Genomic DNA, 18,706 nt, shown 5'->3' with positions numbered 1-18,706 from the left:
TTATTTTTAAATTTTCGCAAAAATTATGCTCAAGTTTCTGGTGCACATGTTTTCCAGTTTCCACTGTCTCCAAACTACAAAGAAGCCAAGCATCTGTTCTTTTCACGGTCAGAGTTTTAAAAGGTCGATTAAAATCTTATGTTAAATATCAAATATCTCCATGAGAGTATAAAATAGGGCATAAGCAAATCCATCGTAAGAAAAGTCCATTTTACTCATTCAAACTATTTCGTTATATTGCTTTAACCTGCTAAAGTTTTTAACTTATTTTAATCCCTACACATTTAAAATTGATTCACTCTACTCAATATTTTTCTTCTTTATTTCTATTTTTAAAGCGTACTTTAAGCTAATTTTGTAAGTCATACATGAGACTGTTGTCAAGGTTCATAAATTTCTTCATGGCCATTTATTTGAACTTTAAAATCTCAATGCTAGATGGTTTTAACCTATGTAAACAGTAATAAAAAAATATAAAAACTGTTAAGAGATAAGTTGTAATGCATACATCAAGTGTGCCATATTTCAATACAATTTATAAAGTGAAGTGCATCAGCGGTTTCTAAACTTGTGTGCATGTGTCATCTAGGTCCCAGAACTCTCAAAATGTATTTTTGGGTCCTCGAACTTGTCTGGGGTGTCATATAGGTCCAAACGGGCTCCGACCCGCTCCATCCGCTGATGTGCATGCCACGGTGGCGCCTACGTGGTGCTGACATTGCTCGGCCGCCACCTGCACCGTCACGCGCCAGCCGTCTCCCGCTCGGACGAGCGCATATGTGAGAAGGGAACGAGATAGCACAACAAAAGAGTGGATGAATCGAGAATGGAGAGAAAAGAATAAAGAGAGATACTGACATGTGGGACCCATATGGCCCCACGAACACGTAGGCGCCACCGTGGCATGCACATCAGCGGATGGAGCGGGTCGGAGCCCGTTTGGACCTATATGACACCCCAGACAAGTTCGAGAACCCAAAAATACATTTTGAGTTTAGGGACCTAGATGACACATGCACACAAGTTTAAGTACCGCTGGTGCATTTCATTCCAACTTATATATAGAGAAAGAAAAAACAAAAGAACTCTTATGGTCTAAAGCGAACCTTTTGGGGTTGTGTTTGGCATCCAGTCTTCCGAATGTTTTCCTCGATGTTTTTCACATACGTGCTTCTCGAACTATTAAATAATGTGTATTTTGTAAAACAAAAATTAAATGGTTTCTTTAAAAAATCATACTAATATACTTTCAAGTTTTTCAGCTAAGCCCTAATTAATCACGTGCTAATACACTATTCTGTTTTGTGTGTTGGGGAAATCTTTTCCTAGCCCTCACTAGAGAACACTGTCTTAATAATTCAATGTATTCAATAAGAGCATTTTTCTCATACTTGAGAAAGTAACATGAGGTACTATTGTTTTCGATGTAAAATTATTATCTCATGATACCTACTTAAGGATGGAAAAATGCTCATTCAATAAGCTATGAAACTGTTTAGGAGTTAAGTAGACCAATGAGAAAGTTCGAAATAGACTTTTTTTTTCTTATAACTAAGAAAACCAGACGGGCTACCATTTCTCCTCCAGCTTAAATCAAAAGCAAACATAAGTAGACGAACGTGGTTGCTGTCCTGCTGAAGAAAACCGGCTCCGCGTGACGATCGACCGTTCAGGGGCGCCGCGTGCGTACTTACGCAGCACGGCGACGCCGCCACTAGCTGCCGTCTTCTCCCTTTCGCCGGCAGAGCTTTCCACAGTGAATTGCAGTTGCCGGTCGGTAGACGGAGGTCGACCGGGCCTGGCCAAGCATGCAGCCGCCTCTTGGAAACGCACAAGAGGCAGCTTAGCTTAGCTAGTACAGTTCCAGTGACCTGAAACATGAAGAGCACTGTAGCTGTAAGTTGATGCCATGTCCTAATTCCTATGCCCTTGATGGGTCGGCAAGCTGCCCTGTCGTGTTCATGGCGGTTCAGACATCCCAGGGGAGAGGGAGACCACTTACGGCTAGCTGCTGGTGTTTTTTCTCTTTCCCGTTCTTGCAGCTGAAACATACTGCAGAAAGGTTTCAGTTTTCAGTTTGGGTTTGGCCGTACAGTAGCAAAACTAGCAAAAGCTTCTTACCGAAGATAAATCCGGTAGTGTTAATTGTTTCATCTAACTCAACATTGTAGTTGCAGATGAACTGAACCTAGCTCAGTTTTGCTTAGAACAACTAGCTCAGTTCCGGATGTCTATTTTCTGCGTAATACAAACTCACCTGACTAGATCCTCCTAGGTTGATCCCATGTTTAGTCCCGGTAATAAACTCAACAGTGTTATTAGAGATTTGCTCCGGTCCAACAAAAAGTATCTCGAGGTACCAAATCGTTTCCCACCATTGGATCTAACTGAGTAGGATGTGCACGGTTAGATCCAACGACCAGAAATGATTTGGTACCGCGAGGTACCGGTACCTCGAGGTACTTTTTGTTGAACTGAAGCAAATCTCGTGTTATTAAATATGGCCGGTCTCCTCACAATAATTGAATTGCTATCAATTATATATGGTACTGCAAATTATCATGAGGAATGGGCAATATCATGATTGCGTAATTCCTAAATAGACATAGACAATTGAAGTGATTATTTGTTTTTGATACATCAACAGAGACGCTCGAGTACTGCAATGATATATAATCTCCTTGATCTGATTGATTAACTGATGTCAAGTATGTAACACTATCGTATCCTACGCAGCATATGACAGCAAACACTTCTTTTTTATTCTGAAGCAAACGTCAAGCTTGGAAAGCTTCTCATTGCACAGAGCCATAGCCCATAAGTTGCTTTCGCTGATCTGGCGACACATACTTATCAGAATCATCAGTAGTAGTTAACCAGATTCCTTGCTCCCTGACATCCATGCATCAATGCATTATCTGTAAATTTTTTGGCCAGTAGCATCTCCAACTTGCATCACTCTCTCTGCACAGCATATATATTTTTACTGAAAAGTTCATTCCAATGTGCAGTGCTTGCCACTTGTATATACATGGTCCCAAATACCAATCGTTCACTTCACTTGAACCAATAAAACGTCAAGGCATGTGCCACTTGCAAGTGTCATTTCAGATCAGTGCCAGCCTACTGGCTACCAGTAACCAGGACCCAAAAGATTGCAAAATAGTTCTAATTTTGGGCTGGAAAACAACAACCTAGCTACCTGATTGGTGCTGACTCGGACAGGCCCACACTTGGTTGATGCTGCCAAAATGCCAGGTTCCTTGAAACTGCTATGCTGAGAAGCAGATCAGGCAATAGGTACATGGATTAGAGAACACATTATCTGAAAAATTATATGAATTAGATAAAGATTTCAGACTTGTTCCATGGTATAAAAAGGAATTTTGCTTGTCATTTGATATTACACAAAATCTAATTAAGTAGTTAGAAGTTAGCAATTAATTAAGATATGTATTCACTTTTCTCACAGAGCCATCTCAGATAGTGATTCCGGTCAGGATACCTATCAGTTGAACAGCAACTGAATTTTGTGGAGAAGTCATTGAAAACACAGTTTAACTGGACTAATTATGCTATATATAATACTTTCTTTCACAATACCCTAATAACTATGCCATAGAAAAGGAACATATCAAGTGAGATTTCTTTTTCCAACAAGGAGGAAGGCCCCCTCCCCTCCACTACTCAATGTATCCTTTTTTTTTATTATTTCTTGTAGGGACGGCACTGAGATCACACCAATAATAGTTCCGAGACTAAGCTATATCCCAATGTCATAATAGTTTTTAAGATCTTCTTTTGGCAATTGATTGCAACTGGACTAGTCAGATTTCAGAGCATTGTTGCTGGGTCAGTGCCAGAGCTGAACTGAAACTTGCGGCTCTGTCACTTGCATCGTGCAATTGGGTATTTATTTAAATGCCCGCTAGTTGTGTGATTCCAATCGAATCTTGGTCTATTATGGTTGCCCAAAATTCGGAATTAATTAGGATTAACTGACAAGAAGTCACAGCTAAATTTCCTTTTTTTTTAATTTGGAGTCTACTAATTAAGTGACATGCAGCATGGGTACGTACGTGCACATACACTTGGAATCAAACCAGGTTAAACATGTGTTATTTATTGATTTTCTAAATTTACTTATCTGTAATTTTTCCTGAATTTAAAGCATGACCCAATCAACTCCCCATGTAATTGAAGAGAGTAATTCCCTAACTTAATTAGCTTCTCAAGCAATGATTTATGATCAGGGAGATAAAAAAGTGCCATAGCTGAAAGGAATCTTTGCCATGCAATAATCCAACGACAATAACTGTTAACTAATACCGTCTGAACTGTTCAGTCTAAGTTAGTCTCAGCACTGAAATAGTCGGAGTCCACAGTCCACACTCTTTTAGCTTCTTATATTGACTTTCTCCCTCTTTAATCAATTCAAAATGCCTGAACTAATTAAAGCTATCAACTGTCACTCAGTTCTAACTGTAGAAATACCTATGTTTCTTCTTGGTGGTATTTTGGCATGTTGGTTTTATTCTCAGTTACATTATGCTTAGATTTTCTAGTTAAGAGTGTTCATTGACTAGTTGAATTAGTTGGCTTACCTTTTTTTTCAAACATGTACCCACGTTCTCAGGATTATTAAAAGCATTTTTGCTCTCTCCAAAACAAAAGTTATATATATTTCCTCCTCTACTTCCTCTTCATCTGTCACACCAAACCTAAACGTCCACCCTACTTTCCCGGCTCATATCTAGCTAAGCTGGTTAGGTCTCGAATATATAGTATACTTCTATGAAGGCAAAATTGTCATTTTTTCTAGGCAGCATGAAGGGTGTTAGTGTAGTAAAATTTAAATCTAATCATATATTTTTATAAGTATATTAAAAATTTTATTCAAAACTTCAATAAGATATATTTAGCAATTCATCTATTTTAATATAAAATATTATATACAAATTTATTATAATGTTATATATTTTAGTTTAAATTTTACCCCTATAAAATTTCTACTACACTACTACCAGCATAATATAATAAAATCAGAGTTAGATCCCAAATAACGGACGGCTTACGGTTATCGAAGAGTATCTTAAAAAATCCTTTTTCTATCATAATGAAGCATTGTTGGCTGCAGCGGTGTATCCAGAAATTTCCTAGAATTTAAGCAAACACATGCACGAATGACTGTAGTTGTCGTTGGACTTGGATACAGAAAATACATACCACAATCGTAGTGGTGTGGCCCGCTCATGAGCCTAGGCTTTATCCCACCTTGATTCACTAAAACTTGCCATCCCTACCATGCAATAGATGCTTTTTATGTGGCGATGCATGGTTATATAGCTAGTATTCTGTTCAAAGTGTTTTTTTTTCATGTTTCAAACTTGTGCTTAACAAATTATCATCTACGACAACAACTACTAATACCTTATGAATAAAGTGTACGGTGAGTTACTAGATTTGTTCATCTGTATCATCTAAGTCCTTATACTCTAAAAATACATATATAGATCCTAGAATTTGTAAAAGAGTGTGTGTGTATATATATATATCCAAAACTGCTAAGTCTCCTCTAGAATCCCATGGGGTGCTGATGTGGCATGCCACTTCACAATTTTTATTTTTTCCGTTTTATAACTTCTTTATTGTTTCCTTTTCTCTCTTCGTCCTTTTGCGGTCGCCCTTCCATTGCAGCTGCCACTGCAGAGCTCTACTCAACCAGTAAAGGAACAGCAAGTAAAATGAAGAAAAAAAGCAGAAAAAGAATTGAGGTGGTAGCCACATAGGTTTGTAGAAGGATCATGGCAATTTAGGGCCAGAATGAGGACACACTTAAACAAGTTTTGCTATCCATATGTACATTTTGAGAGTATGAGGAGCTAGATGACATTGATGATCAAATTTAGGGGCTGGCGATGTACTTTACTCATATATTGGATATTATTATAAATACAAACAAACCTGTGAGCTAGCTAAGATATTTACTCTTTGACTAGAACTATAAAACAGATGAGTTGTTTTTGCAACACTTTATGTAATACTAAATTTCAAGAAACCATTCAAAATTATACATATTGATTTAGGACATGCATTACTCACTTGTGTGAACTGTGTTTTCATGCTACATGAGAGGGAGAGGAATCACAATACTAGCTAGCTACCCCTCATCTGGTAAGCCATATGAATCGCCTTTATTCACATAGTCCCATGACCATGACCATACATACATAGATTAGTTGTGTTATTGCCATGCGATTGCAAGAAATCACAATTCAAGCTATCGGCCTCATATAAAAAACCCGAGGAATCGCCTTTCTTCACAAGAATACCACGGATTCGAGCTCCTAGTAGCTTCACATTACGAATCGCCCCCAACTTGCGCACTCTATATGGGCCTCTTCTAGCCACTAAAATACTAGCAAAGAACAACATGTCACAACGTTTCCGAATATAAAAGAGAAAAGAACAAAGAAACTAAAAAAAAAATAAAGTGCCTTTCCAAGCCGTGGCCTTTCCTTTTCCTTTTGGCTCATATGCATGTGTGATCAATCCCTGCAGATCGGGTGACCCATAGCTGCTATATACCATGGATCATATATACAAGAGCTAGAGGAGGACACCATTTCTTTCTTTTCCTTTCTCTCTTTAGCTCAAGCAAAGGGTTTAGAGATTGGGACAAGGAAGAAAAAAAAAAACCGTAAAGGAAGAGGAGGCGAATGTGAGGCGTTGTGAGTGACGACTTTAATTTGGAGAGGAATTCAGCTAGGCTGCCGCATGCGTGCGTGCGCACGTAGGCCCCATCTTTTCGATTCTGCTTATGATTATAAGTTAAAATTTAAATTTACAAGTTTAGATTTAGAGCTAATTTTAGTATTTTTCATCATAGTTTATTTTTCAGGCTTTATTTTTAAATCACTAATTAATAACATGTATATGTAAGTTTATTTATAAATTATTTTTTATTTATAAATATGATATTTTGTGTTTTTTTACGAAAAAGCCAATAAACCCGGCGGTAGACGCGATACCAACTGGACGGTGGTAGCTGCTAGGGCTCGTGGTTGGCTGCAAGTGCATCCCAGCCTGCAGAGCGACGGGCCACTCGTGAGCACTGAAATGTACGCTACCAGTGAGAGCTGTGTTTTTGCCCTTTTTCTCGAGGTTCAACATGTCATGCTGCAGCATATATATGCACATTCTTCTTTTTTTTTCCCGGGTTCAACATGTTTGTTGTTTGCCACGTACGTGCTTTTGGCGTATTAGTTTTCGTTTGGCTTGGAGACAAATTAAATTAAAGAGGCCGGGGTTGGTTTGATGTTGCCATTTTTGTTATTTATTGTGGTTGTGGTAAATCTCTTTTTATTGCGACAATTTAGAGGGACACTCATGAATCATGGTAAAAGTGTTTAGTCACTTGAAGAAAGTTCATGTTTTACTCTATTTTTTTATGCATGGGAGAAATAATTAGTTGTGGGTACTGTCGAAGGTCACATGCAACATGGTTATCTGCCGGAAATTACTGCAGAGATTAGGCCGTGGCACCATCACCCGTTGTTGTGCAAGATACTCCGTAATTAAGAGTTCGCAAAAGGAGAAATAGTGAACTACATGTTAATAATGCTTGTATCTACAATAAAAATCCTAATTTTTTTGGGCAGCTCTCCGTGCATTTTACTGGTATACTACCAGTGGAACTAACATCAGTCATTGATTAAAAATGGTATTTTTGTATTTTGTTAATTAATTGATTAGCAGTATTCTGTAGTTTTGTTTTTTGGCAATAAAGATCACAATAAAAAGATGATATTACCTCTTTAAATTTCTACTATACCCAATATTATTGTTAGTATAATTTAATCACAATCGTCCAATAAAAATAGATCAATGGTGTTGATTAAATTCTCCTACCAGTAAAATATACCGAAGTCAGCCCCTTTTCTATGATTATTTTTATGTGAACTATATATTGCAACCCTATTATTCTACCATACTTTTTTTTAAATGAAGGCGTGAACGTATTGTTAGTCAATTTAGAAACGAAAAATAGCAAGTACAGAACAGGCCCTCCTCCAGACAACGAGTTCATAACACCTATTACAAAAAGAGAAACAACATGCCAGAAAAGCTAGACCACAATTGGCTCCAAGGGATAATAAGAAATTAATAAAACTTTACGGTGATCACTGATGGTGTCATTTATAGCCAAATTGGATACATCAGACGATTAGTTGATACACTTGCATATTGAAAACGATTTTTATATATCCCTATCATAGCGGTGGTATTCAATTGCCAAAAGGTATAATAATGCAAAAAAAAGGGGGTGAGGAAATGACAACATATATGAGAGAAAAGTACCAACAATTGTTATATCTATTTACATCTGGAAAATTCGGAAAAACCTGCACCTTAGAACCAGAAAATTCCAATACAAATTTACCATCAGGTTAAATTTAGAGAAAGATCAGAGCGTCTACGCAAAGGCCAATGAACTATGGTCTGACCAAAGATATCTGAGTGGGGGTGACCGACAGACTTCCCTTACAGGTCCAGTTTGAGGTGGTGATTTTTTTTTCATGAAAGAAAAACAAATGACATGTTCGTAAACGAAAAATAATTTAGGAATAAAATTTTATATATGAATTTTTAGTGATCTAAAAGTTAGTGCTGTAAAATAAACTTCGATGAAAAAACTTTAAATGTAAGGTTGAAAATTCACGTCACATGGGGAAAAGGGGTGTGCACAACTTCCTGTCCTATAAATAAGTGGCCAAAACCGATTAAAAGAATAAACAATCAATCGCCCAAATCAAATAGAGATATGCTATACGTATGAACTTTCTTGTATTACGGTTGTACGATAGCAACTTTCGTCTGTGTTCGTATGCGTGTGTACCATGTATGTGACGTGCTCTCCGTCTGCTCTCCGTCTTGTCCGTTCGGTGTCGTACGAGACTGATCGTATGTATAGCCTTTTTTAATCGAATATACATACTCACCTATATCTTTTTTATTTATCCCAAGCTTATCCCTTTACAACACTCCTTGTTTGTTTGCCGTCTCTCGTCTCTGCAACGTTTGAGAATGTTCTAACCGGTTTGTTCAGTCTAGGACAAACCGCCGTATGCTTGCCCTAACGAGGTCCTCGTGTAAGTGTTCGGGGGCATCCCCTCTAGCTACACGTACGTCTCTGGTGCCGCTGCCGCTATTACTGGTCCTAAAATATAGTCTAAAATAGTAAAATATAAGTATTTTTAAGTTATTTAGTGGAGATCTAAGTTTAAGAAAAAAACTATAATGTCATTTAATAATGAGGAATGAGTAAGGGTAGAAAATGAGGTAGGGGATAAAATGATAAGAATATTTAGTAATAAGTGATCATGAGACAATTAGTATTGTAAATATAAAAATACTTATACTTAGGATAATATCTAAATATTCGAAATGGCTTATATTTATGAACGGAGGAATTATACATGTACAAGGTGATGTTCATGCATGTGTTAGATCAATTAGCTGTCAAAGATGAATCAGTTATAATAAATATATACGGTACTTCTGAACTTGTTTCAACGCCGACCGCGTGGGTGTCATTGTATGTTTTTTATTTGAAAAAGTCAAATAACATATTTGTAAATAAAAATAATCTATGAATAAAATTTATTTATATATGGTCTTACTGATCTATGCTGAAAAATAAATTATGATAAAAACTCTAAAATCAACTTTTTAACTTAAGGCCTAAATTTTAAAATTTTTATAAGCAGAAACGGAAACGAAAAGAGGAAAACACATAGTAGTACATGTTGGGTTGGGCAGCGGGTCGATCAGCGTACGGCAGTCGGCAGAAGCCCTAAATTAGCCAAAAGCGTTAACCTGTATTTTTTTTTTTACAAGGTGTCGTGGTGCAAGTCTACGTCTTGGTCCGGAAACATAGCCGTACTCCCATCGCGGTTGCAGCCGCTTCTAAACCAAAATTTAAATTTTAAAGCTTAATATTTAATTAATTTTATAATTTTCATTATAGTTTATTTTTACATTATTTTTTAATTGCTATAGACATATATAATAGTTTGCTTACAAATAATTCTTCTATTTTCAAATAAAACGTTTTGTTCTTCTTATAGAAAGTGAAACGATGGGAACCAAGACTAGCTTGCCTCTTCTACTATTAATAAAACGCCCTTCAGAACGCACTTGATAATGGAATCATAAATAACTAAATAAACTACAGTACAAATTGCTTCGTACGTACGATCGATCTGCAACCAGAAGTTCAGAACCGATGCTTCTGATCATTAAGATGCCGCGATGCACAACTAGCAGTACTTTCTTTCACTGAAACCTGGTTCTGGAGATGTACTTGCGAATTAAATAACGAGAGAGTTGTTAGCGTTTCTGTGTTTATCAGTTGTCACCTGCAGCTCTGCAGGCAAGTGGCTAGTACTTAGCAGTAATGGCCACATCGGTATCCATGTGACCAAGCTTCCACAGAAGAGAGTTTAATTTTCCAAAGCTTAATTTGCACTTAAAACGCTCACGGATTTGGTTTAATTTACCTTTAATGACAGGTTCAGTGGCTCGAGCTGGTGGCCATCTCATGGACACGTAGGCTACATCCAACAAAGAATCACAGGCAGATTCGAGAGGCTTTTTTTTTTATTAAAGCAATCGATCGATTTGTTCTCGAACTGTAGATGAACAATCTGCGCATGCACCTGCTGCCTCCAAGAATTCCTTTTAGATGCAACGACATCGTTTTACATGATCAATCAATTATCGATCCATCACAGATTCACACTGATCGATCGGCATGAACTGCAACTAATTTAATTAATTAGAAACGATCGATCGATCCAAGTGGCGATGTGTGGATTGATCAGATGAACTAATAGTGGTATATATCTCTACTGCTGGATGGGTTGATGAATGGATCAAACCATACAATAATGGCGGAATAATAATCGATGATTTAGTTGTCGTCGTCGTCGTCGTCGTAATTGAGCCGTGTGGATGGTGGTTGCACTTAGGTGTGGTGGCGCTGATCGATGAGCTCGATCGCTTGGTTGCTAGCTAGCTGAGGTAGGTAGGCCGTGGCTATCTTGCTAGCTAGATCGTTCGTCAGGCCGCCGCCACCGTGCCGCCGGTGGTGGCCTTGCTGGAGCGGGCGCGGCCGTTCGCCGGCGCCTCCTTCTTCCTGGACGTCAAAACCGCGCACTTGTCGTTCCACTCCTCCTGCGTCATGTGCTGCTGCCTGCACTCCAGGCTGCAGAACGCCGCCTCGCCCCTGCAGCGACCAGTGAGCAACGTAGAGCTCGTTAGCAATTGGATCAAACGACCTAGCCATGGTGGCCGCCGCCATGGATGGTGCAAGAAGAGGCTCTCGGGGGGGTATAGGTGTACGTACTTGTACATGAAGGTGTCGCGGCCAGGGCCGAGGCGGCGGCGGCAGAGGCCGCAGGCGCGGAGGAACGCGGCGGTCTCGACGGCGCAGTAGTCCGCTGAGTTCCGCCTGATCCCCGCCCGCGCCGGCGCCGCGCGCGCGCGGTACGCCGCCAGCCAGTCCTGCCCCGGCGCGCCCCCTCCCCCTCCTCTTCCTCCTCCTCCCCCGAACGACGCCAGCCAGTCCTGCCGCCCGTCGTCGTCCCCGCCACCGCATCCGTCCACCACCACCATCGCCTCCATATCCTCACCCTCCTCCTCCGCCACCACCGCCAGCACGTCCGGCGGCGAGAACTCCGTCATGCTCGTCGTCCGCCTCATCGGGACGGCGGCGCTGTTCTTGCCCCCTCCCCTCCCCCTCTTCCCCACCATCATAACCGACCCACCTCACCTCCCCTCCCCTCCCGCACACACACGCACCTACGCCGATACGGCGTGAGACGAAGCGGCGGTGTCGCCGGCGAAGACGAGGCCGCGGGTGCAGTTGCAGGTGCGCGCGCGCGGCGAGAGCGGGTGTGTGGGAGGGAGGGGGGGAGGAGGCGGTGGTGGTGGAGATAAAAAGGAGCGGGAGAGACAATCTGGGCCGTCCGATGGGGATCCGGCGATCCGTCGGATCCACGTCATTTCTCGCGCCAATCGTGTCTCTTTTGTTCGCGCCTGATGACTGCGTTTTTGTTCGCTTCCCGGTTCGGTCGGGGAGCTCTCGTCGCTCAAATTTTATTTATTTTTATTTTTAATTTTGGGTTTTTTGTGTTGTACGAAAAATTGTTTATTGGTTGGTTCTTTTTATTGGTAGTGGCACTACCAGCATTTACTAGTGTGATGGGGATATCTCATAAATGGGGAGAAAAATTGTGTGATTGAGCAGCTCGATGCATGATTGCTGAGTCTGGTGTGGGGTTCTCTGCGCTGCAGGGAGTGGTGTCATGTGTGCACTCAAAATTATTTTTTTTTGTCTCAAAGGAACCAAACTAGTATTTCTTAACGTAAGATTTTTTAGTCTTGTCTATATTCATATGGTTGCTAATGAATCTAGACATACAGATATATTCATCAATTGATAAATATAGACAATGCTAGAAAGTCTTACCATAGAGGTAGTATCAATTTAATGTAACTTTTTAATTAAGCACAGCACAGTTGCAAATACACGCTCACCCTAATAAATACACACTTAACATATATGAGCATCTTCGAAAGACTGTCTCAACAAACCATATTATACGACTCGGTGTCGATAGTTATATTGCACACTCTTTAAAAATTACTACTGAAAACTAGCATCCAGATCTTTTATATCTCCAACTTAAAAATCTAAAAGATTTTAGCCTACCACCTTTGAACCTTAGGCAAAAAAGTTGGACCGGCTGTCACCCCGTGTTATGTCAGAGACACGGATAGACAAGTCCATTAAGCCTAACCAACTTAGCACAATTTAGTTTTTGTGTACACCCATTGGTCAAAACCTAACCAACTTAACATTTGAATTTTCAATTAATTTAAAGTTGATTTTGGAGTTTCCATCATAATTTTTTTAGCATTTTCTTTTAGATCACTAGGAGCACACATATAAATGTTTTATTTATAAATTATTTTTATTAGTAAATATGACGTTTGGTTTTTTCGTCAAAAAATGACCCCTAAGAGTACCAGTTGTTTTTTACAAATATTTTGTTAAAACTACATATTATTATAAGTTGAATAATGATTACCAAGGTTATGCAGGTCGTATAGGTTTGTGCCATGAGATGTTGTTTAGGACGTCATCTTTTTTTTCTTCTGCTTATGCTTACAAACCAAAATTTGAATTTCTAACCTTAAATTTAGAATTGATTTTGGTACTTTTACATCGTAGTTTATTTTCATGCTAAGAATACGTATATAAAAGTGTGATTCATAAATTATTTTTTATTTATAAATATTTCGTTTACATGAAAAAGCAAAACAATTCTGCCGTATACATGTCCAGAACACTTTGGTAACAATACTTGTCAATTCATTATTAGCGACAAGCTCATTGTGAATGCTCCAGGCAGTCAAGCACTATACTTCCCAGAAAAAAAAGAAAAAGAAGTTCTCCTGTGAGTGTAGACGCACCTTAGTGAGCTTTCTAAGGGTGTGGTAAAACAAATACCATCATCTGTTCACACAAAAAAGTACTATCTAGGAACCACAAATTGGTTTCATGATCATGGAGTTATATCAGCTTACTAGCAACAATTAATTAGTTAATCATCAAATCTGCAGTTTAGCACAAATGGAAATCACTTTCAGAATTAAGCCATAATAAAGCGTCCCCCCAGGGGAATCGGGAGGTGTGGGCCCACCCTGAGCTGGACGACTTGGACCGGCGGAGCGTCGTGGGCCACACGGCGGGGACAACGCAAAAAAAATCGCTGGCCGCACGCGGCTCGCGTACACGCTGGTAAAACCTCGGGCCCACAAGTCAGTGGGCTGCGGGTTGTTCGTGCGAATGGTCAGCTCGGGCAGCCCACTGCAGCGCCGTCGCTTTTTGGGAGGGGACTTGGGGGATCCGGCGTCGGGCCCGCTTGCCGTCAAGGGATCTACACGTGGCGGGTGGTGAGAGGGTGGGTTCTTCTGTGGGCCCACCGCTGCTGGCGCTTTTGTGCTGGATCCTGTGCGGGGGAGCGTGATGCGGCGACTGCTGTGTGGGTCGTGTCGATGTATTTTGTGCCGCGGAAATGGTTCGTGGGCTGATCGAGTAGGCCTGGCCCAACCCGCCGAGGAAGCTTATCTCTTTTTCAAAAGAAAAAAGTCCATTAAAGATCCCTAAACTTACACGCGAGTACGCGAGTGTGTTTATTGTCCCTTAACTGAAATCCCATAAATATGTGTCTCTCAATTTGCATAATCCATTCAAAAAAGGTCGCTTGGCAGTATTGATTAAATTTTTACCTGGTTTTGCTGACGTGGCGATGATGGCCTCACATGTAAGATTTTTTTCTCTCTCCTTTTCTTCCTTTTCTTTCCTTAGCTCTTCTCGGCTAGTTAGCGCATCAGCGCATGGTGGTCGTCGTCGGCATGTGCTGCTTCTTCTATGTGCTCGGCGCGTAGCAGCTCAGCGGTTATGGCAAGGGCGACAACATCGCGATGGCGGTGAACTGGTAGACGGCGGCGACCTGCGGTGAACTGGCAGGTGCCGGCCTTCATCGGTGTCCTCGGCTCCGTCAAGCTCCCCTTCCCGCCCCGCTCCTTCGACATGGCCCACTGCTCCCGCTGCCTCATCCCCTGGTCCGGCAACGGTAAGCCACCCTCGCCGCCGCCGCCGGCGTCGAACTTTGCATTAGTAACAAGCACGAACTTTGATGATGCAGGTGGGATGTACATATGGAGATCGACGGGGTGTTCCAGCCGGGCGGCTACTGGGTGCTCTCCGGCCCGCCGATCAACTGGAAGACGAACCACAAGGTGTGGGAGCGCATGGAGGCGGACTTCAGCGCCGAGCAGCAGCGGATCGAGGAGTACGCCTAGATGTTTTGCTGGGAGAAGCTCGCCGAGATCCACGAGATTGTTAGAAATATAATCTTGTTGTTTTAGTTTCGCATCTTTATTGTCATATGGCAGTAGCTGACTAGAAGTCACATGTATGTGTGTTGAATGGCGTGAGTGCTAGCTTAGTGGTTGTGCTGCATGGCTGAGGGAATTCGCAGTGAGTAGTGGCTGATGGTGTTGCCAGGAGGTGAGAGTACCTCTAGCTAATTAGTTAGCCATGCATGCAGATGTGAACGTCTAGGAGTAGGACCGGCCGACATGCGGACGTGCGACGCCGCGACCAAACCCGGACGACGTCTGGTAAAAGAACATTGAGACGTGCATCACGCCGGCCGCCGCCACCCCATGCTCCGGCGAGCTGCAGCCGTTCCCGACGAGGCTAAACGCCGGGTGCCGCCGTCGCCTTCCCCGGTCATCGCTGCAACCCCCTTTCCCCACCGCCATCCTCACCTCCCTTTTCAACACCGCCGCTGGTCGTCCCTCTCGCCGGCACCATAGCTGGACCACCGGAGCCGGACGGGCCTCGTCCGCCATGTAGCACCCCAGCCATGGCAGGCATGCCACTCTCAGCCACCGCCGCCTCCCCCAGTTACCACGCGCGACCGCCGCTGCCGTCCCCATCACCAACGCCGGAGCCAGAGCCACACGGTCCCTCGTCTGCCATGAAGCATCCAACCCACGGCAAGCATGCTGCGCTTAGCCACCACCGCCGTTTCGCCTTCCCCGATCGCCGGTCGCTGACGACCTCGCCTGACGCCTTGCCACTGCTACCGGTGGGCGTTGTCCTCTCTTCACCAGGAGAGAGATGGAGGATAGGGGCTGCAGGAAGCACGCCACCCTCGGCCGCCGTTGCCGTCTCGCCTCCCTAGGTCGCCGGCCAACAACGACCTCGCGCGCGAAGCCTCGCCGTCATCGTCCTCTCTTCTCCAAGCTAAGCTGCTAGTGGGCGCCGTCCTCTCTTCACTAGGAGAGAGATAGAGGACAGGAGAGATTAGAAGTGAGGATGACATGTGGCCATATTTATTTTTTTGCCAACTAAACGCCTAGTCAGCAGGAGGAGACCTAGGTCAAAATGCCACATCAGCGAAACTACTCTTCCATACTGTCTTAGGACCTATTTTAAACTGGATTTACAAGTTTAAGGTCTAACATTTCTGTATTGCGGTTTAGGGACGATTTAAAAACTCGACGCTAAGTTGAGGGACCTTCTGTGAACTTATTCTTTTTCAAAATAGCAGTATGGGCCTCCACTTTGGCGCGGTGGGCTTCCCCCTCTGCTTGCTCTGGTTGATAGGGCCCAACCCCAAAAGCCCAATAATGTCACAACCGAGACCAACGGTTGTAGAAATTAGGCAACGCCCAAAAGCCCAATAATGTGACTAATGTCACAACCGAGACCATCAGTAAATGAATTTAGACAATGTTAGAAAAGTCTTATAATATGAAACAGAGATAGTATATGATAAATTATACTCCCTCCGTTTCGTAATGTAAGTCTTTCTAGCGTTGCCTAGATTCATCTAGATGCTAATGAATTTGAACACGTATATAAAGTATACATTCATCAATGAATGAATATATGCAAGGTTAGAACGACTTACAATATGAAACGGAGGGAGTATTAAGGATCATGTGGACAACTATAGATATTATATAGTTGAATTTATTCCTGTCCTTTCTTATTTGCATCTGAAGAAGCCTTTACTTTCCAAACAGATCAATCTCATCCTTTTGTCTGAAACTCTGGATCCGAACATATGCCTAAGCATAAGGGCAACCCAGTACCTGATCTTATCACCTCTGACAGAGCCAAGCAGGATAAAGATCTGAATGATGTTAGAACTTTGTCAGTGTTCATCAAGCTTGTTGAGTGTGAACACACAGAAAATAGTCCAGTTTCTGTTAAGCATGACAATGCTTTGGTCTTAAAAGAGGATTTAGTGGCAGAAAGTATATTAGTCGAAGAAAGCAAAATGACAACTGATGTTGTGGTCTTGGGTACTGGAGACTGGCGATGAACCTGCTGTTGTGATCTTGGTGCCTGGAAACTTGCTGGGTCAAATTGATGAACTGAGCTAATAGAGCACTGGTGTGGAACTTGCCGATGTTGTAGAAGAGAAAGATAATCTTGATGCAGGGTCTCTAAATAACAACCAGTCAAGAGTTGGCAAACCTGATGAAGCCATAGTTCAGAAGGCAGGTGAGAAGTTTAGGACCAGCAGACTTGGCAAAGCTGCAGTTCACCAATACAGGAGCAAAAGAAATCAATGGCTCGTACTTATATTAGGAAGAAAACAACCGAGAATGGTTCTGAGAGCAACCCAGCGATGCTTCCGTCATCTCTAACTTTAGCAACCTCGTTTATATAATTATATCTAACATATTTCTCTAAGATTAAGGTGTTACCTTAGATCTATCCGTGCTGGTGATAACAATCGTACGAAACGAATGAACTTGTCCCAGCTCGATTTAAATTTGATTTGTGGGGCTTTATTAACACCCTCCAAAAATAAAAGTAAAAGTATGCTGCTATTTGTGGCGAGCACACGGTATTCTTTAGTAAAAGGCGAAAGAATAGTTCGCTTTGTGCTCACCACGCAGCTGCTGATGTTTTAACATGGCAGTCGCTCAATAAATAGCTGTATAGCTAGCTTAACTTGCAGAACGAGCAGTATGGTACTAAAACATTCTTTCTCATCCGCTGAGTGGGCTGCAAGAGAAGCAGCTCGGCATGTACAGAGGGCCGTTTCTCTTCGCAGCCGCCGCAGCTCAGCCTGCAGTGACGTTTCCGTTCCGGGCCCAATCAAAGTGGGCCACACGTGACGCACACTACCATTTCGGCCCAACACTAACATCGAGGATATGGATACGCCATACGCGAATACGCGATACGCTAGGCCTTGTCGTACTAGTATGATATATATCTCCGTGGCTTCTAAGTTTCTAAATTCTTTGAGATAATATGATCTGTTCTGCGAGTTCATTGGTGTAGGAAAGGATGCTTGCACCAAGCAGCAGCCTATCTTTTCACTTTTATTTATATTTACAAAATAAAATTTAAATTTTCAAAGATTCTAACTTTTTATCATAGTTTATTTTTATTTTTAGTTTTTAGATCGCTAAGAACACATATATAAAAATTTTATTTATAAATTATCTTTTATTTACAAAAATATACCGTTTGCCAGACAATTGCCTCTTCAGAATTTGGAGGAATCCTCGGCGGCTCGTGTGAATTTCCTCGGAATGGCCTGAGATCCCCAGAGCAGCCACCGACGAAGCAGCAGACGATAAGATTGGATAATAAAATTTAGATTGCTTTATGATCTGTCCATCTACATGGCAAAATCTTAGATGGGTACTTTTCATTATTAATAACTTGTCACTGTGTACTGTTCATCTCTAACGTAAAACGTTGGAAATGCTATCCCGTTATAAGAAAAAAAGAACTGGATATGATGATTTGCAGTGGAGGAAAGGAATTGTTTCACGATCAATGGTCAAAGCCAAGTTCAACTTTGCTCTATCACGCCCTTCCTACAATCCGTTCATCCTAAACGTATGTAAAGCCTCGTTGTTTATAACTATAAAGCCAAAACTTAAATTTTAGATATTACTTTTGGAGTTTCATCTAATTTATTTTAATTTTAGAATAATAGTGAATACATGTGTAAAAGTTTTACATGTAAATTATTTTTTAACTACTAAATATCATTTCGTTTATGCTTATTATAAATGAAATGACGAG

General features: G+C 41.6%; 1 protein-coding gene and 1 non-coding gene across 2 annotated transcripts; both read right to left on the bottom strand.

Moving 5' to 3' along the window:
- Positions 1-10,710: 10,710 nt before the first annotated feature.
- On the bottom strand, positions 10,711-11,965 carry LOC102708743 (FCS-Like Zinc finger 6). Its single transcript, XM_006661109.3, has 2 exons — positions 11,411-11,965; positions 10,711-11,290 (listed from the first exon to the last, which is right to left on the bottom strand). The coding sequence occupies exons 1-2, from the start codon at positions 11,818-11,820 to the stop codon at positions 11,125-11,127; spliced, it is 576 nt and encodes a 191-aa protein (XP_006661172.2). The 5' UTR covers positions 11,821-11,965; the 3' UTR covers positions 10,711-11,124.
- A 5,477-nt stretch (positions 11,966-17,442) lies between these two features.
- On the bottom strand, positions 17,443-17,561 carry LOC121055402. Its single transcript, XR_005812529.1, has one exon. It is a non-coding gene; the product is annotated as a U5 spliceosomal RNA (small nuclear RNA).
- Between the last annotated feature and the right edge of the window lie 1,145 nt (positions 17,562-18,706).

The sequence above is a fragment of the Oryza brachyantha genome, chromosome 9, assembly GCF_000231095.2.
Source record: "Oryza brachyantha chromosome 9, ObraRS2, whole genome shotgun sequence".
Taxonomy (NCBI): domain Eukaryota; kingdom Viridiplantae; phylum Streptophyta; class Magnoliopsida; order Poales; family Poaceae; genus Oryza; species Oryza brachyantha.
Note: the sequence above shows the minus strand (reverse complement) of the source record. Positions and strands in the feature narration are given on the sequence as shown.